The sequence below is a fragment of the Lissotriton vulgaris genome, chromosome 11 (genome assembly GCF_964263255.1).
Source record: "Lissotriton vulgaris chromosome 11, aLisVul1.2, whole genome shotgun sequence".
NCBI classification, from domain to species: Eukaryota; Metazoa; Chordata; class Amphibia; order Caudata; family Salamandridae; genus Lissotriton; species Lissotriton vulgaris.
Genome location: NC_141699.1, coordinates 260,296,652 through 260,317,098, shown reverse-complemented (window position 1 = coordinate 260,317,098; position 20,447 = coordinate 260,296,652). Strand labels below are relative to the sequence as shown.

Below are 20,447 nucleotides of genomic sequence, written 5' to 3'. Positions count from 1 at the left end.
GTATTCACTGCCACTTTCAAGCGACCCACCTAATCACTTCTAGAGTATCGGCCACAGTCACAGATAGGCCAAAAGAAGGACTAAAGTGTATACTATTGAATGTACGCTCTATGCCCAAACACCAACTTCAGATATGGGATTTACTTCATACATCATCACCGGATCTATGTTTCTTCACAGAAACATGGCTCAAGCCCCATACAATCCCCGCTATTACACTAGGGGTTCCCCTAGGATATAAGTTCCTAAACATGGACCGCCCTAACAAAATAGGAGGCGGTCTGGCTATTGCATACAAAGAACACCTGAAGGTTACAATATTGGAGCAAAAATGTTGCCCAATACTAGAAATTATAATTTTTAGAATAAATCTCTCTACCAAAGTGTCCAAGAAAGGAGAGCTTATTTATCGCCCACCAGGACCATGCTCCGGTTTTACTCTTTCTCTTCTGGAAATGCTAGCTCCTTATCTTAGAGCCAAAGAAGACTTCTTTCTTCTGGGCGATTTTTACATTCACGCAGATATCCCAGAGCTCACAGAAACAACAACTTTGCTTGCTGATCTGTCCACCTTGGGTCTGAAACTACAGAATAATGGACCCACACATGAAGGGGGACACTCTCTTGATTTGCTTTTTTCTAACAGTGCTAAAATTCATTGTAAAACTGCCACCCAGTTGGAATGGACTGACCATTTCCTGGTGGAATTTTGCCTGTCTGTAACTAATACACGTCCTCACAAAAAAATCCTCCCACCTATATGGCGCCGTCAGTGGCACAGGGTAACAGTAGAAGAACTGCAGAGGGTTTGGGAAAAGCCCAAATTTCTGGAAATAGATAATGTGGAAGACACACTTGCAAAATGTAATAAATCCCTAACTGAGGCAATAGGCAAACTGGCCCTATTGAAGTTGCACAAACAATTCCCCTTAAATAAACAGGAAAAATGGTACACTGAGGCACTGAGAAGCAAGGATGTAGGAGGATAGAGAAAAAATGGAGGAAGGCACGTACAGAAGAGAATAGGAAGGCACATTATGATGCACAAACAAACTATTATAAAAACATAAAAAAGGCCTGCAAGAATAGTCTGGTCCTGCAATTAGCAGAAGCAGGCAACTCCTCGAAGGAACTATATAAAGTACTGGAAGCATTTGTTAAACCTACAGCCTGTGCCAGCCCAGATGATTTCTCACTACCTTTATGCAATGAAATATCACTGTTCTTTGAAAATAAAATAAACTCAATCTATGAGAAAATTCTGAAAGCCACGAGCTCAAACTGTAGCACTCCTGTCTCCATCACACCCATCCAAAGAAAAGCCTCATTACTAACCTTTCCTCCAGTCACTGATATAGATCTCCCCCTCCTTACAAGCCACATAAAATCAGGATCCCCTGACGATTTTGTACCAGCCAAAATGATGGCCCCCCTGAGCACCCTTTTAGGACCTCAAATCCAAACTGTTATAAATCACTCCCTTAGAGAAGGGCATGTACCAGCAGAATGGAAAAAAGCTGTGGTCAACCCCATCCGAAAGAGTGCCGCACTTCCATGGACGGACCTTTCCAACCTTCGACCCATCTCCCTCTTGCCCTATCTCAGCAAATTGACCGAGAAGCATGTGAATACCCACCTGTCAAATTACATCGAGGCAGCGGAGGGCCTGGACCACTCTCAATCTGCACAGAATCAGCCCTCCTCTCAGTGACTGACAACATCAGGATGTCACTTGATAGAGGGGGCTCAGTGATTCTGGTGCTGTTAGACCTATCCGCTGCCTTTGACACGGTGTCACATGAACTCCTTCTCGGCCGTCTGAGAGATGTGGGCATAGGAGGTGCGGCTATGTCGTGGTTGCAAAGCTTTCTCTCGGGTCGCTCACAAGGTGTTAAGCTGGGCTCCCACTCTTCCACCCTTAGGGAGCTCACCAAGGGAGTGCCACAGGGCTCATGCCTAAGCCCCACGCTTTTTAACGTGTATGTGGCCCCCTTAGCAAACATTATAAGATCATATGGGTTCACCCCGGTGTCATACGCTGATGACACCCAGCTTTTATTTCCTTTCCAAACTCTGACACCCGCAATCCAAAAATCTTTTGCGGATGGAATGAGAGCAGTGGCACATTGGATGGCACAGAACTACCTCCAATGCAACGTGACCAAAACTGAGGTCATGCTGTTTGGGGGAGCAACTCTAACATGGTCCCCAGATTGGTGGCCCTTGGAGTTGGGACCTGTCCCAAGCCCCAAACAAACAGTTAAAAATCTTGGTATTAAGCTGGATCAGGCACTCCTACTTAAGGAACACACTACCCTAGTCACAGGTGCTTGTTTTCGTGTGGTTGGGCTGCTTCGACGCGTCTTTCCATTTTTGCCAGACAATCATAGGAAAACGCTTATTCAGACCTTAATAATAAGTAGGATGGACTACTGTAATGGCCTATATATATCGGCAAATGAGGAACAACTGGAAAAATTACAAGTAGTCCAAAACACTGCAGCAAGGCTAGCCCTCAATGCCCCTCCCAGAACTCCCTCCCATCCCCTTCTACACCAACTCCACTGGTTACCAGTAAAGCAGCGTGTCAAATTTAAGATATGTTGTACGATACACAAATGCCTGTTTGGTACTGCTCCCAGATACCTAAAGGAAAAATTTGTTCCATATACCCCTGGACGTACCTTGCTCTCCAGCAGCCACCAACTGCTTCAGGTCCCTAGGGTCAGAAGAGCCAGACACGGTGGCCGAGCCCTTTCCTACAAAGGACCTGTTCTTTGGAACTCCCTACCCCAGTGCTGAAACAAATCCCCAGTCTTGAATCCTTTAGAAAAAAACTTGAAACATATCTCTCCACTCTGCCTTAGATAAAATTCTCTAATGTTACAGCCAATAAACCCTGATAGTTACTAACCAGCGGAAGCACAAGCGCAGAGATATCCCTCCGGGAATTGAATCAGGCGCTTTATAAGTCCATAAATAAATAAATAAAATAAATGGTCCGACAGCACAGTTATAGTCAAGCAGGTGCCTAGCACTAAAAGAACAGGCACAGCACTGCACCCACACCCACGTGTTGACTCTGCCGAAATGAATAGTCCGGATTTTATTTTTCTCACCTGACCCAGACCACGTTGCCAGCCTTCCTCCTGGCAGTGGCCTTCATGATCACTGGAACTGAAAACATCAAGAAGGCTCTGGCTGCCATGAGCCATAGCCTGTCCTCGAAGAGAGTCTGCTGTCCAGAGAGCGACCGCTGCAAACGCGGTCACTGGCTCCCTGATTGAATGGCATGATGCCGGCGATTTTTGACGGCCCGGAACGAGCAAAACGCCAGTTCTGCCGCGAGCGCCGTGATTGCGGAGCCCATTGACCAGTAACCAGCCCCTTGCTTCTTACTGTTTCTTCCGAAAACAAACTTCCCGCCTTAGCAGGATGTGACGTCACCCAGCTTTATCTCACTGGGCCCCCCCTGTGATGTAAGTAGCCTTTGCGCACTAAAGTGCAAGAGCTGACAGCAGCGCAGTAGACATAATTAGGATACATTGTAGCAGCTAGTGAGCTGCCTATCTCAGCTACAGCACCAAACCGGCAGGAGCAGCCCACGTTGCCTGCCACACTCCATAATATTACAGTTTTAGGCAGCTGCTTCGCTGATGCTCAGATACTATGCAAATGCGTGACCACGCATTTCAGTGCGGTGATGCGGATCACCACACTGAAATGCGTTAGTCATGCCTGATGCGTGAAACTTGGCAGGACTGCCAGTTTCATTTTGAATTGTTCCGAAACAGTAAGAAGGCCACCATTCTTTTTTAATCTCTGCAGCCTTCATGGCTCAGTTTGTTAAATATTGTAACATATTAGCAAGGTTAGGATATTGTACAATGAGCACCTTTCAAGTAAAAAAAATGTATAACCACCAACATTCCTCTTGGGTGTGTATGAAATGGTTACAGCCATGCTGAACTTTTAAAGTCCATCAAAATCCTGGTGATGGTCCTATCAAAGCAGCCGGATAGGAATACCATAAAAAGTCACAAGCCTAAAAAGGCACCACACACAAAGTAAAAGGGAATGGATGTGGAAAGAAGCGCCCCAGCATAAGAGCATGCAAACCTTTTTACCTACCAATCATCCACATTATATTCTGACCTGCACGCACACATTTCATTTTGACTGAGGCATAAGACACTTTTGATTTTTGAGGGCAGTCAGTAATGTGTAGCACTAGTAGTAACTAGTAAATATTTATTGTTCTATTAATTACAATTATTTTCATATGAATCATACGAAACAAATAAAATAAAATTCAATAAATGGCTTTTAAGATCATGAATAAAAAACTTCCTAGGTAATATGAAGGCGAATGGGAACTCCAATTTCCTGGTCTGCCAGGTACAGTATAAAAATGCTTCTATGCAATTTGCAAATGAACACCTTAGGACAAATGTATACAACGAACTATCATTTTCAGTGCAAGCATACTGAGTCAGTGTTGTCATGGCTTATAGACGTGTCATTCTAGAGTCCATGAGCTAGTCCAAGAAAAAGTGCTTGTGCAAAGAGAGAACTTGTGCAAAGGACTATTTTGAAGAAGCAGTTAAAAGTGCTTACCATACTGCCGTCTATAGCGGATGTGGCTGTTTTTGTCCCGACACAGGGGGCACTCCCTTTTATGTTGTTGGGGCAGGGTTTTGGGTGAAGAGTTTAATTCCAGTAGGCCCCAGGGTGGCAGAGGGACTGGTTTAAGCCGTGACACTGGAGTGTTGGGGGGGATGTGGCACTCCCTTCCTCAGATGGGACCGGTGTTCGAGATAGGTGGTTTTATTTTGGCAGGTCAGGTGCCTTCCTTAAAGCCCTGTCGACCCCCTGGAGGTACTTTGCTGTTTGGGAGATTACTTGCGGGTCTCCTGAGTTTAGACCGGCTTATATAGCTTGTATACAGAACTTTTGCCTGATTCCAAAAAGGCTGCAGCCAGCAGCAGCGAAGGCTTGAAATAGACCTGCAGAGGCAGATGGTATGAATTGCGTCCTCCTTTGGGTAACCGCACAGCCTGCAGGTTGCCTCTCTTTTTGCCGTTGACCTTGGAGTGGTGTGTGTGTGTGTGTTTGATGGGAGGACCCCTAGCCAGTGTTTCAAGAAGTTGCCTTTTATATTGCTGCTAAAGGCCTTACTCAAATATTGCTGCGGCTTTAAGGAGGTGTAGCAGTTTAGCACCATCCAGGTGTGGGCACGTTTCATAAGAGTTGCCCTGTCTTCTAGGGATAATGTTAGTTTTAATGTTTTATTGATGGCTTTTTTAAATATTTAGAGGCTGGGTGTTTCAGACCACAGTTGTGCTAGTCCAAACATGTCTGTTGATCTTTTAAGGTAGTCTCAGGCCGCTGAATTGGGTTTGTTGGTTATTTCTGGGCAAATATTGTGGAGCATACTGTAGTTCTTGGCGGACTTGAGCCAATAACAAATGTTGAAGAATGATGCACACCTGAGAACAGACTGTTTGGCTAGTCCAAATTCAGTGTTGTTTGGGCAGGTGAGGAGTAACTGGGGAGTTGAGAGAATTCCCTGTAGATTCTTTTGATGGTTGTTTCCAGGAATTTTGAGTCCCTGCCCTAAAAGACCTCACTTCCACATGCCAGAGTGGGCATCACCTTTAAGAGAAGTGTGGCTCAATGATTAGAGCAGCAGACCCTGATGCAGAGGTCTAGCCCAGGACCAGGGTTTAATTCCCCGCCTCGGCGGGTCTTGGGCTCAAAATTCCACGGACCTGATAATTCTCGCCTCGGTGCCTATTCCAATCATGGAGTCCCACTCTGCAACTCTGGGCAATAGCTTGCTTAATCTCCACAATGGCCCCCACAATGCTAAGGATGCCTGGCCTCCACCTTGGGGGTGCCCAGGAGTGGACGCCTCACAGGGAAAGACAGGATGGGTTCCACAGCGGTATTCGTTCAAGCGCCTTGAGACCCTTGCGGGTGAGTAGTGCGCTATACAAGTATCAATTTACAATTTTTTTTTTTTACCCTGGCTGTTTCTAATATGGGGCTTTACGATAGTCCGTTTAGATTTCTAAATAGAGACCTTGGCCCTGCTGCCAGTGCATACCCTTTCCTTTTGATTTTCTTCTTTGGAAATTGAAGTTCCCTCTGTTGTCGAATATGAGGCAGAGGTATTTGTATTCGCTGTCTTCTTCAACCTTGGTGGAGTCAAGGATCCAGCTGATTTTGCCATTTGTTCTTATGGAGCAGTTCATAATTTTGGTCTTCTTGGTAGTAGTGGTCAGGCTGTTTTTTGTAGAGTGTTGTTGAGTGGCATTCAAAAAAACGTTACAAGACGACCTTTGTCCGGCTGATCAACATCCGGTCGTTGGCATAGAGGAGATTTGAAATAAGTATTGAGCCAAGCTTCAGGACATGAGATTTTATGCAGGACAGAAGGAAGATCTTCAAAAAATAGATTGAAAGGATAGGGGCCAAGACACACCCCTGTCCACAGGATGTTGGAATAGCGCTGGATAAATTGCACCCACTGTCCAGCTTAATTCTTGCCCAGGTGTTGCAGTGTAGATTCTCGATGGCTCTTAAGAGCGCTGATGGTACGGACCAAAGCCTGTTTTGATTGACACAGTCAAATGCAGCTTTATAATCAACGTAGCAGTGGTAGAGAGGCCGCTTGTTGGCTTTAGAAGAGTCGAGCAGTAATGACAGTGCCAGGATGTTTGTCGAGATCCTGTTTTTTGTGTGAACCCAGTCTGGTTGATCAGGATGATTGAATTTGTGTTGACCCAATCAAAGAGCTGCTCCAGCAGAATGCCTGCTTAGTATTTCGCCTTGTCAATAAGGGCTATCAATCTATAGTTCTCTGCTTTTGATTTGTCACCTCCTTTAAAAGTGGGCACTAAGATGGACCTTTTCCAGGAATCTGGTATCGTTGCTCCTCCTAGGATGTGGTTGAACTAAGGGACCATGTGCCCTGCCCAATTCCTAGGATCAATTTTTTAGGTGACCTGGGGAATGTCATTCAGGCCAGGGGCTCCAATGGCTCTTCCTTTAGTTATCTGCCGGAGGATGGCATTTTCATCTATGCTTAAAGGAAAACAGGATGCGTTACAAAAACAAAAATGTTTCCTTTAGTTTTTTTAAGAGCAGGCAGTGCCTCCTCTTAAAGGTTTTCGCACACATTCACAAAGGGGAAGGGGTCCCATAGGGCCCCTTCCCATTTGCAAATGGGTTACCACTAACTTGAAGGTACCTGCGAATGTTTTGCAACCACATTCCCAGTGGCAAAGACATTCCTACATACCACCACTGCTATTGAGTATTAGGAAGGGACGCCCTAAACACACCCCTTCCTCATATGGAATCGCAAAAGCAAAATGCAATTCGGCAACAAGTTACTGAGTCACATTTTGCCTTTTGTACATTGGGCCATGTGAGAGCAGTAAAATGCTTCATGCATATGGCCCTTAGTCTTTTCCATAGAATTTCAGTGTAGCAATTGGGAGCACCTCTCACCCAGAATGCCATGTGAGTGCAGGTATCACTGTGTAGCCCGTTTCACAGTGCTTTAATGTGAACCATGTTAATGTGGAAATTGGAATTTTAGTGAGATCGTTCTGCAGGAGAATGTTTACCTTGAAGCTTCTGTCAACAAAGACACGGAAAGTCCTCTTAATCTCAGCAGAGTGCACACAAACAACAAACAATCATTATTCTACACACATTGCATGAGCAAATCAAACACTCCTAAAATGAGGGCGTAAAAACTGAAGGCCAGATTTATCATTCTTTCGTGCAGCAAGCCACCTTGCTACTCTGAATGAAAGAGAAAGGACAAAAATGCCCCATATTTATCATTATACGGTGCATTCCTGTCCTAGGGCTGGCGCACTTTGGCGCCTAGTTCAACACCCACACTCCACCCAAAGAACGCTTCCCTGCAGCAAAGTAAAGTCTGCCTTGGATTACTTTACGTGTATCAAGACATGCTATGCCACACAAGGTGGCCTTGCATGGCTTGATATATCTCACTTAAGTTTTGCTTCACCCTGCACGACTCAAAACCTTGTTAAATATGGTCCTAAATGCAAACATTGTTTGACCCCAAGACTAAATATTTACTTTCCTTCTCCCACACAAAATTTAAATGAGTCAGAGTTTGGCCAAACTTGTTTGACCAAGCATATTCGGGAGTGCTGCTGTATGATGGCCTTCCAGTCTGGCCTTGATCAGTCTCTGCTTATTTCTTCAATTCCATTGCCTACCTGTGGAATTCTGCCTCTGCCGTTTCAGTAGACCGCATGTGCAGTATTCTTCTATTTAGGTTCCACTAACAAATTGGTTAACTTGCAGAATCTCACAAACACCTGACTCCCCCACCACGCCCTCTGCGTAAGAGTTCACAAAGTCGGCAACTGTGCCAATGCCCTAGAATGGATCTGCTCTTTCCTCACCAGCTGAACGTAGAGAGTCGGACTTCCACCGTTCAACTCAGAACCCACAGAGATAAGCTGCAGACTGCCTCAGGGTTCCTCCCTGAGCACCACCCTTTTCGACGTCTAAATGGCCTGCATGCAATGATCATCAGAAGCCACGGGCTCAACGTCATCATCTACGCCGACTACACCCAGCTGATTCTCTCTCACAGATGAACTCATAGTTGCCAAGAGCAACTCCCCTCCCCCTCTCTCCCCTTCCCCCATGGGACGACTCCTGGTAGCCTGTAGCGCTCAGAACCCCCCGCTTCCCCCCCCATGAACAAAATATCAACATCATCCTGGACTCCCTGCTCTCTATGAACTGCCAAATCAACGCCATTTAGTCCTACTGCTTCCACACGTTCCGCCTGCTTCGTAAGATCTTCAAGTGGATCCCCACCGAGTCCAGGAAAATGATCACCCATGCACTTGTCAGTAGCAGACTCGACTAGGGCAACACACTCTATGACGGCACCACCCAGAAACTTGAAAATAAACTGCAGAACATATAGAACGCCATGTCAGACTCATCCTGGACATTCAACATCGCAGCCACATCTCCGGCCACCTGAGAGACCTTCACTGGCTACCTGTCAACAAAAGAATCACCTTCATGCATACCTCAACCACCTCCTCTTCCACCAGACATCTCTACTCCGCCCGGATGTATGACGTTACAACGCATGCTTTTACCATGCATTCCATTACAACGCAGTTTTTACAACGCATACCATTACAACGCATAGCGCTTTGGGGTGCTAGATAGTGAATAGGTTATTTACTATTCCAACTCCAGTCCCCGTGGATAGTAGGGAAGGTGTTGGATAGTAAATTAAATCTATTCCCTATCCTAGAGCGCCCCCCAGCGCAATGCGTTGTAATGGTTTGCGTTGCAATGGTTGCATCATAATGGTAGTGCGTTGTAAAAGTTTCGTTGTAAAAGCGGTTTACCCTCCGCCCAAATGGCCCTGGCCACTATCTCACGGATCCGCAAGACCGCAGCTGGAGGAAGATCCTTCAACCTTGCTGCGAAGTCCTGGAACTCCCTGCCTCTGGACCTCAGACAATCCCCGTTGCTGCCGCAATTCAGGAAAGACCTCAAGACCTGGCTCTTCGATGGAACCACAGATTCTCTACTCACCCCCCACTTTGCTCCCCCTGCAACTCACTCTCTCCCCCCACCCCCAGTGAGACTCTCACAGGTGAGTAGTCATGCTCTACAAGATTCCTTTTTGATCGATCACCTAATCAAGAGTTCCCCTATTACTGTAGGTGTGCAGTTTGTTAAGAAATCTTACTTCTACCACCAGTTTACTGTGGGAGAGGGCCCCTGAGGTCATCTAATGATCAGAAGATTTTAGACCTTGAATTTCCTGAAGGATACATTTGCTGAGGACTTACTCCCTTATCTATCCTGAATGGTGGCACTTTGTATAGCTCCCTCTGTGGTTTTTTCAAGATTGTGTGACAATGTCTCTTGTTTTCTTTTTCTTTTAAGGTCTGTGGATTTCTTGCTGGATTCAAGCCTTCGTAAACTCTACAGTGAGGATGTGCCAAAATCAGGGAAGCACGCTGCAGCGCCAGAAAGCGATTTCACAGCCACGAAGAGTACATGAACACTAGTAAACTGTGAATGATAGCGTATAAAGTATGGCCATAACAATACCATCTTACAAAAATTGCTTCTTCAAAGTATGCATTGATCCTCAGACGGGTCAGCATCCGTGGATGTGTTGGTCTACTACCTGTCTCGCTGGGCACAGAATGATACCTTTCTTCCGCTCTTGAAATACACAACATAAGTAACAGTGCGGGGTAGCAGAACTCTGGCATTATTGCAACTAACTCAGGGCTAACGGGCATATGCAATCACCTCCCAAAGATTGTGAAACCTTCTCCAATGGAATGTCTTATCCCCAAGTAACCTCTACCCATAACAGATTCATGAAGGCTACCACCCAATGTCCTGGTTTGGAGAGAATCCCTACAGTTCACCTTTTGGGAATAAACATTTGCAGACTAGAGCCAGTAATAGCCAGACAGCCCCCTATGGAGGGCAGTACCAAAAGGGTAGCCTGGATACTGGCCTCAGAAATACTAGGTTTGTATGAAACATCTTTAGTCAAAGGGAGACCCTGTATACGTAGGACAAGTCTTGGGAACAGAAGCTTTGCACATCTTTCCATGGCCAACTCCCTTGTGGTAGCTCAAGGTCTCCACATTTCTTCACTCCTGGACGTTCCACTCATGAAGGCACAGTCGTATCATCTATTTACAGTTATACGCACCATTTCCAAGCATGAGGCCAGCTCTTGGTCAGTACGGTCTTGAGAGTGGACAGGAGTCCACCCCATGTTTTCGGAGACTCATACTAAGGTTCTTGTAATTTGGCTTGTCATGCAATCCATAGTCCACAATAAAGCAGGTGTGTGTTTCATTTTTGTTTCAGCATTCCAGGCAGTATATTGAAAGCAGTCACCCCAAGGTTATGAGGGTTTTTTTTTATAGTTCTTACACATGTTTCCTTTAGTTAATGGGGATAACTGCTGTTTCTTACAAGCACTACGCCTCACAATCTAGTCTTTCGAATGTGGAGTTCCATCACTTCCTCAGCAACAAATGAGTTTGCTTGGTCGCTCTGTGGACTAAGATATCCGTCTAAAGGCATCAGTACTTGACTCATGGTGACAGGCCTAATCAGTGTATGAGCCTTTGAGTATTGATGTTATAAATTACATTCAGTTCTATCAACCACGCTGTCCCCCTCGATATGATTGTGCCCTCTATCAATTTGTTCTGTAGCCGGAGAGGCTCGTCTCATTACCTGCACAGATATTCATGAGCAGTGGCATGTTTTGTTTTTCATTTTGTAATCATGGCTTTCCTGATAAATGGGATCTGGGTTCTGGCCTTTGGCAAGTTTACCGAGGTCATTCAAATGTTTACCTACCTGGGCATGATCTTGCACTACATGTTTTCTTATTGGAGGTCAACGTGAATAATGAAGTTAATTACTTCCACCAGCTCTTATGTCTAACTATTGCAGTTGCTCCACACCAAACAGACCTGGTGCAATATAAACTCAGAACTTACTTTTTTTTTTTTAAATCTTTATTGACATGAAGGCAGAAGTTGCATACACAATAGTACAATCAGGTTTCCTTCTAGTTTTCATGCATTTACATATCGGTAGATCAGTATATTCAATGTGTATTTTAATATATGCTAAGTTCAGTCCCAACATTGACGTGTATGGTTGCTACCAGTTGTCCTTAATGCAATTGTTGGAGCATAATGGAGCTGTCTCTCATTGTGTATGTTACATCACTCAAACCCTCAAAACATATACGCTAATTTGTGAAGAAGAGAATAAATAAGAAAAGATAACCTAACAGGAGTCATCACTTTCAGGTATGCCTTTCACGCCCATATCCAACCACCAGCCATCCCACATGTCTCACAATTTGTTTCATAATAAAGCTGCATTAAAGCGACATTTTGTTTGATATAGTAACCTAGCAACCAATCGCCCATCCCTCTACTCATCCTCCCCTTCGGAGTCTAGGTCCTCGTCTTCTGGCAAGGGTTCACAGATTTCCCCCCTGCATACATTCCATGCTGCCCAGATCTTGTTCCACTTACGGGGGCAAGCCCTGAGCACATACACTGCCCTCTCCGTAACCATCAGCATGTCCATATTTTTAGTCCATCTATTCGCTGTAGGTAGCTCCGGTGCACCCCACTTCTGCGCAATGTCTCGTTTAGCCACTGTCATGGCTAGTGTGGCCCATATCAATCCATATCTATCAAGATCATTGGGGTCCCAAATGTTCAACAAGCACTTGCGGGGTTCAGGTAGAATGGAGAGCTTAAGGGCTTGGGAGACAGTATGCATAATTTGCTTCCAGAATTCTTGTATCTGTGGGCATTCCCATAGTGTATGAAATAGTGTCCCTTCCTCCCCGCATCCCCTAAGGCAGAAGGGATGTGGTGCCCTTTGTATCTTGTGAAGCAGCGTTCTAGTGTAGTAAATGCGGAATAGAATTTTGAGTTGCACCAATCTGAACTTTGCCGAAATGCCTACTTCTCTCGGGGAGGCAAGCGCCTCGTTCCACTCTGATTCATCTACCTCTCCTATCTCTCCCACCCATTTCTCTTTAAGTTTTAGTGTAGGGTCCTCCAGGTTGTTAACCAGTTTTTTATATGTGAGAGAGGTCGCACTTTGTTGCATATAGTCCGTCAGTAGTCTATCCTCTAGTGGTGAGGACTCTGGTATTTCAGTGTCCGCTGGGAATGTTTGGAGTAGTGCGTGACGTATCTGAACGTCTCGGTGGGGCTCAGGCCATATTGTTGTGGGAGTTGTGGAAACGCAATCACTGTGCCCTTGTCCCACAGGTCCCCCACCATGGAGATTCCTATGCAGTCCCACTGCGTAAACCCTTTGCAGGATCTGAGGTTCCCCAATGATTTCGTGTCCCACAGCGGCGTCAGTTTGGTTATTTTTCCCTTCCAGCCCAGTCGTGTTTGTGCTACGTGCCACAAGGCCGCTGTGTGCTGCGTCGGGCCCAACAGCTTTTTAACTTGCGATTTGTTATATAACACGGAGAGCATGCAGTCCCTCCCCAGTTGAGACCAGTCCTCCTTGTACGCTGGGTCATCTCGCGGGGTGTGGATTCACTGATCAACTATTTTAGGTTGGGCCGCCCAGTAGTATAATTGAACGTTGGGTAGTGCAATCCCTCCCTCATACCAACTTTTTACCAATTTATCATATGCTATACGCGCAGGGCCATTATTCCAGAGTAGGCTGGAGACCAGTGCTGCAACTCGTTTGAAATACTGCGGTGCAACCATATAAGGGGTATTTTCCAGCACATAAAGGAATCTGGGAAGCGCCATCATTTTATATAAAGCCGCCCGCCCAAGGAGGGTCAGAGGCAAGGTCGCCCAGTGTTTAACGTCTGTACGTAGGCGATCCATAGGTGGCTTCAAGTTTTTGTCAAAGAAGTCTGCGGCATTATTCGTGATGATAATACCCAAGTACTTAAAGGAGGTTGTTGTCAATGCCAGGGGGCATTCCTCCTGTAATATCGGTTCCGGGCCTTTAAGCACGTATATTACCGACTTGGACCAGTTCAGGGTATAGCCTGACGATTTCCCATGTGTGTCACAGAGATGTAATAGGGCTGGGATCCCGCTGTTAGGGTCAACCATGTAGATGAGCATATCGTCTGCGTATAGGGAGATTTTATCTTCCCAGCCTTCCTCCCATGTGATACCCCGAAACAGTGGCGTTGTTCTAATCAGGATCGCCAGCGGCTCCAGCACTAGGGCAAAGAGCAGTGGCGACAAGGGGCACCCCTGCCTAGTCCCCCGTCTCAGCAGGAACGGCGGTGAAATGTGGCCATTCGCCACTACCTGCGCTACTGGTGTCGTGTATAGTAGCCGCACCCACGCAATATATTTTGGTCCAAAGCCCATACGTGTAAGCACCGCAAAGAGATATTCCCACTCCACTAGATCGAAAGCCATTTTGGCATCAAGTGAGAGGATCACTGCCTGTTCCGAAAGAAGGTGCGCACGTGCCATCACCCCATGGACCCGTCTGAGATTCAGTGCTGTACTCCTGTGAGGCATATAGCCTGACTGATCAGGGTGTATCAGAGTGTGTAGGTGTTGTGTCAGACGGCTGGCCAGGAGTTTCGCCAGAATCTTGGCTTCCACATTAAGCAGGGATATTGGGCGGTATGAGGCTCATGCAGTCGGTGGTTTACCCGGCTTTGGTATGGCTACAATCGTGGCTGTGCGCTGGTCAAGCGGTAGTTCCGCCCTTTCCAGGCTTTACGTATACATGTCTAGCAGTGGTTTGCTGAGCACGGAAGCCATCGTTTTATACCATTCCACGGGCAGCCCATTGGGACTCAACGCTTTACCTGACTGCAGTGCCTGTATCGCCAATTGAATTTCGTCTTCCGTCAGGTCAGCCTCTAGCTCCTGCATTGCCTCCTGTGTGAGCCTGGGGATGGCAATGGTATCAAGTGAAGTCGACGCCGCCTGTGCTGTGACGTCCTGTTCAGGAGTGTATATCTCTTGAAAGTGACGTGCCAAGGTGCACACTATTTGCTCAGGATGTGTCTGCAGCTGTCCGTCATGTGTGTAAAGTCTCTGTATACCTCTGGTACTGCCCCCTCTCCTGTCCAACCGCGCCAGCATTTTCCCAGCCTTATCACCTACATCATATATTCTATGTGCTGTGTTTGCGATATAGCTTTGCTCGGTTGTTTTGAGGTGGGCCTGGTATTGTTGACGGAGCTGCAGTAAGTGTGTTGTTTCTGGGGTGGGGTCTGACATGTGAGTAGTGTTCGCGCTTTGGAGTGCCAGTTCTAGCTCTGTGAGTTCACGCTGGGACTCTCGTTTGTGCCCCGTTATCGCTGCTATTGCTTCACCTCGGAGGACCGTTTTATATGCTTCCCACAGGACCGAGGGTGAGGACACCGTCCCAGCGTTTTCTTTAAAGTAGTGTGTGGTTGCCAATTTGAGTTTCTTCCTGATCTTAGGGATTTTCAAATAGTTTGGGTATATTGGGTAGATTCTAGCGCATTTTCTTTCCTTGGTAGTGAGTGATAGAGATATTGGTGAATGGTCAGAGACGCCTCTAGGCAGGATGTCTATCTTATCCACTAACCCTAGCCTAACCCCCAGGAACAAATAATAGTCTATTCGTGAAAGGCTATTGTGTGCAGCGGAGTAGTATGTGTATTGGGTCGACGTTGGGTTCAGTTGTCGCCACACGTCCGTAAGGCCCATTGCCTCCAGAAAGCCAGGGAGCGTTGTAGTTCCCCTGGGGCGGTCTCTCATGGGAAAGGTGTCTAACGTGGGGTCCATTATTGCATTGAGATCCCCCCCTATGATCGTATCACCCTCTGGGAGGTCTAGGAGGAATTTACCAAGTGCAGGCAATGCCGTAGAGTGGAGTGCCGGGGGGATGTACACGGAAACCACATTAAGAGGCCTCCCCTCCCATTGGCCATGTAATGCGGCAAAACGACCCTGATCATCCGTCTTGCGGCGTTCCACCAGAAAAGGTGATGTTTTTTTCATTAGTATTCCCGTCCCTCTGGAGCCTGTTGTGAACCGCATGCACTGCCATTACATACCCGCGTCTATCAAGCGCTTTACATGTTGTCCCTGCGAGGTGCGTCTCTTGGTTCAGTACTAGATCAGGTCCCTGACGTTTAATGGCCTGCAGAACCAGACCCCTCTTAATTTTATCTCCTAAGCCTCTAACGTTCCAAGTAAGCATGCACAGGGGGGGCACTTCGGTTGTCGTAGGGGCGCCCTCAACGGGTGCAGTGCTGAACTGTTGGGCCATTGGGTCGTGTGGGCAGTGTTGCAGGCGACAGGCCGCCGATCTCAGTGCAAATGCAGCGCCGTGCGTTGGTGCATAGGAATAGTTTGGCATTTGGTGTGTTCGTGTACCACTGAACATGAGTGATGACTATTAACAGTAACATTAGAACTCCCCCTCCAACCCCCCTCCCTGCTCCCCTGCTCCACGGACATTCCCCCGCCCGCTTCCCCAACTTGGCAGAGTGCTTTGTCCCATTCCCAACTATCTTACTTGCTCGTGGGGTTGGTGAGTCCCCTACAGGCACCGGCTATTGCCCACCCTACTCAGCTTCACCAGTTCCAGGTTCCCTCGTATCACACTCTGTCTGACCCAGAAGCAGTCCACCTTTAAACCAGGGCCGGCTGCCCAGAGTCAAGCGGGTCCTGTTCCACGTCGGATTCCACTCCCGCAGTGCCATCTCGGTGTGCTGGAGGGTTGGTCGGCTTATCTGTGTGTTTGTCGTTGCGATGGTTCAGTCGATCCCTGTGTGGACGTTGGTGTTGTCCCACCTGCCTCCATCCATCAAGCCAGTCCTGTGCCACTTCTGGCTTGTCAAAAAACCACGCCTTCCCATCAGCCACAATCCGCAATTTGGCAGGAAACAGCATCGAGTACGGCAGGCCTCTGTCTCGCAGCGCCTTTTTCACCTCAGTAAAGGATTTCCGGCGTCTGGCCACTTCCGCTGTATAGTCCGGAAAGAAGGCCAAAGTTGAGTTTTGGAGCTTGACAGATGTCGAAACTCTCGCCGCTTGCAGGATTGCATCCCTGTCTCTAAAATTGAAAAGTCTAGCCAGTACAGGCCGCGGTGTTGCTCCTGGTTTGGGCGAACCGCCAGGCACCCTGTATGCCCTTTCTACTGAGAAGTGCGATAGTCCCTTAGGTTGCAGTTTATTTTTTATGAGGTCCTCGACGTACAGGTCCATTGCTCCTTTTCCTTCTGTTTCCGGAAGACCAAGGATGCGTATGTTATTTCTTCGGGAACGCCCTTCCTGGTCGTCCAGCTTTTCCTGTAGCATCTTGGTGACTTTCTCCATGCGTTCCATCACTATTTGCAGTTCCGAAGTGTCCTCAACAAGCAATTTCGTAACCACCTCAACCAGAGACACCCTTTCGGTCATTTTCTGAAAGTCCGCTCGCAGCAGAGTAACCCCCTGAAGAGATGGATCCCACTGTCGTTTGCACTTCTGAGAGGGTCTTCATAATGTCTTCCAGTGTCACTTTCTTGGTCCCCTCCGTGTCTGGAGTAGCGCCTGTGGAATTTCGCCCATTGACTTGCGATTGTCCGTGCTGGCTATAGGCAAATTTATCTAGTCTAGCCTGCGTCGATCCACTTTTGGTCCCTTTGCCTGCCATGGCTTGAGGTTTGTGGATATTGAACCCCGTCCTGGTCAGCACCACGGTCTCCGCGTGGCGATGAGTTGTGCACCCTGTTCGTGGGTCAGGGGAACGTGGTTCGATATATGCTCTGCTGTTTCCTGGGTCTCGAAGTGTTCCTTACACTGATGATCTTGACGCTCGTCGGCAGGGATATCCAGCCCACCGTGTCTGATCTGGTTTCCAATGAGCCAGTCTCAGCGTATCTGCCTATGTGTCTTCGCCCCGCCACTAGTCGCGTACGACTTCTATGAATTGTCCCTGGCCGGTAGACTGCTCGTCTGTGTCGGGGAGATGGTGGTTCGTGACGCAGTCCCCCTGCGTCTATTGCGCAGCGTCGTGGTCTGCTACCAACTGGTCTTTGTGCGGTAATGACCACGCTGCTCCTCTCGTTTCGCCGCCCGGGTTCGCCCAGTGCCGGTTGTGCGCGTCTAAAGGGGGTACGCCGTTTATGCTACTCCAGCCCAAGAGGCGGGTTTCTTGTGGTTTCAGTGTTGGCAGCCTGCTCAGGGTTCCACCGGAGTTTCATGTGCCGGGGCTTCCCCTGTCCCCGGCCGACGCTGCTACTGGTTCCTCTGGTGCTCTCCCTCATGCGCTTGCCTGCTCTGCGGGACCCCGGGGGCACGTACCTGTACCGCCGTAAGTCAGCCCCGCGTGTGGTTTCGATCGCCGCCGCCGCGGTGAGAGGATCTCTTCACTCCCGGCGTGCCAGCACTCATCCTGTGCCACTCGCGCTGTCCAGGCCTCACCTCCGGTGGGGCGTCTGATGGAAACCTGAGGCGTCGCCTTCCGCTCGGAGACTTGCACGATTCAGCCACCGCCGTGGTTCCTCAGCAGTATCCCTCAGCCTCCGGCAACCGTTCCTGCCTGCTCACACCCTGTCGGCTCCTTAGGGGTTCCTACTGCTACTGTTGGCGCTGAGGCGTCCGCCGCTTCGTCCCGGTCGGGTGGTGGGGCCGCCTCCGAATTCAAGCCGGCCAGGTCGCACTTTCGTCGGGGCCAGGCAGTCACGCAAGGCCGATGCTGCCTTTCAGTCGCAGGCCCAATTATGCCAGCGCGGGATGGTGTAGTTCCCGGCTTACGATTTCTGCCGGCGTTCGATCTGGTGGTGTCGCTTGGGTTCCTCATCTGGTACCGCTACTTCGGGTGGGTGGTGTGGCGGATTAAGGTATCTGATTTTACCAAAGGCCGTTACGCCGTGGGGAGCTCTCGCTTCACGCTGCCGCCATGCTTGGCTGCTAGCCACGCCCTCAGAACTTACTTTTGACAATACAAACTAAACTCCATGACAGCCAAAATAAAACACTTACCTCTGACAAACTAAATAACATTACACTAAGGAAGACCAGCTGCAACATGTTGTATCTTACATCTTCCTGCTGCTCAGCTTGTATGTATGACTTGTGGAATGTTAGATGATTGGAATGTTGGTGTGTTGTGAATGTCAGTTGGGTGAGGGCTGAGTAGCAGGACAGCTGCTCCTGATGGGGTTGTCGTTATAACTTATGACTTAACATCTTTACTAATAAAGTAACTTAAGAATCTATAGTTCCAGCTTCCTTCTGATTACTTCATTTGGCGACATTTGGTGATCACTGTGAAGAAGAATCTACGCGTGCAAACAAATAAGGGTAACTATAAGGAAAAGGAGTATTGGACTGGAACAAAGAAAAGAAGTAAAAGCTTGATTTGTTGAAGAACCCGTGCGTGAAAATTCAGGGAATGTTAATGACAAAACAGAGACTTGACTGTTACAAAAAGGGTGGTCAAAGCTGGTTGGAAAAGGAATCCTGAAAGGTATTGTAAATCGGAAAAACAACGATACTTGAGGTAAATTACTTTTTATTAAAAGTGTCTCTGGAGTGTTGTCTGGCAATCTAACCCCATCAGTGACCCGGACATCGGTCGCCCTGAAACCCAGGTTTGCTAGACTCATGACAGTAATTCGTACCTCTGAGAAATGTGTTTGTTGACTCTGCGTGATCTTTCAGCCCTAATCAAAGTGATTAATGCCAGCAGCACTGTTTGAGGGCAAAGAATGAGTCACGGAGAAAATCTTTAATGGCATTTGTATTAGCGTAAACATATTACTGACTCTTGTAAAATTTACTGGCTGTTCGGGGGCATAAAATCGAGCCTCGGTGAAGTGTGAAGGGCATTTGTCAGCTGAATTATGATTCACGAGTATTTGAAAAAAATTGAGTTCGGGGGCAGGAAATCGAGCCTCTGTGGGCCTGTGAAATAGAGTCACGGTGTCGAATGGATGATAATTGCCAGCTGCAGTGTGGTGCCAATGTAGGATCGAGACTTTGAGAGTGAAGTGTTATAAAACCAGCAGCTGCGTGGTTTGTTTATGTTCGGTGGAAAAAGGAAATTAATCGAGTCTGCTGCTACTCAAAGAGAAGTGCAAATATCAGCGCATGAGTTTGGCTACAGCTGAAATGTCACGCGATAGGAAATGCGCGTTAAGAGATGGCTGTTGTGAAAAGAAGATGAGCGAGGTCACGCTTAAGGGAAATGTGCTACTGGAAATGCACCACAAATTCATTTACTTTCATTGCCATTTTTAAATACCACAGGCGAACTGCGCAATGCGTAACTGTCACTTCCTTAGGAGAAGGGCATGAGGAACGCGTGCAACCTACCTCTTCTTGTGACGTGATCCCTCTTTGTTCTGCGCTTGCATGTTTAAAGCAGTGACGTGCAGAGAGCCGCCCAGCCCTACGCAATATGCGTGCCTCCATTTCAGCGCTGTCTTTGTTTAGGAGCGTCACCATGGATACGTCTTTTGTGTTTTGCGAGACTCTTTACCACACGAGTTTATGGTTTGTAAGCAGTCAATATTGCCGTGTCAGCGATGTGACAAGGGCATGATTTGAGACGTTGCTAACAAGTACAATTTGGAAACGGTTTTTATGAAGTTTTTTTTTGTTTTGCTACGATTGTTCACCAAAGTCTTTGAAATGCATGGTACTCTACCCGAAGATTGTGGGGTGTTGGTTTAGAGTCCCTGTAATATGTTTGGCAGCAGTTTCCATGGAAAAGGTTTTAAAATGGCCAAGAACACGGAAGATGTTTAAAGTGGACAATGATTATGGCATGGTCTAGCTGGTCTAAGAGCACAATAGTTGTGGTTACAGGTCAGAGGTACCGGTGTTGGACGAGGGTCTGATAGACCATGTTGTGGATGATGTCTCAGTTCT

General features: G+C 47.5%; 1 protein-coding gene across 2 annotated transcripts in view; it reads left to right on the top strand.

The window, feature by feature from the left end:
• MTFP1 (mitochondrial fission process 1) overlaps window positions 1–10,917 on the top strand; it is a 160,716-nt gene extending 149,799 nt beyond the window's left edge. For both annotated transcript variants that reach the window (XM_086943201.1, XM_086943200.1), the window contains one exon: window positions 9,979–10,917. In XM_086943201.1, the coding sequence (XP_086799327.1) occupies window positions 9,979–10,096 (118 nt within the window). In that variant the 3' untranslated portion in view covers window positions 10,097–10,917. The remainder of the gene's footprint in view (window positions 1–9,978) is intronic.
• Window positions 10,918–20,447: the final 9,530 nt, after the last annotated feature.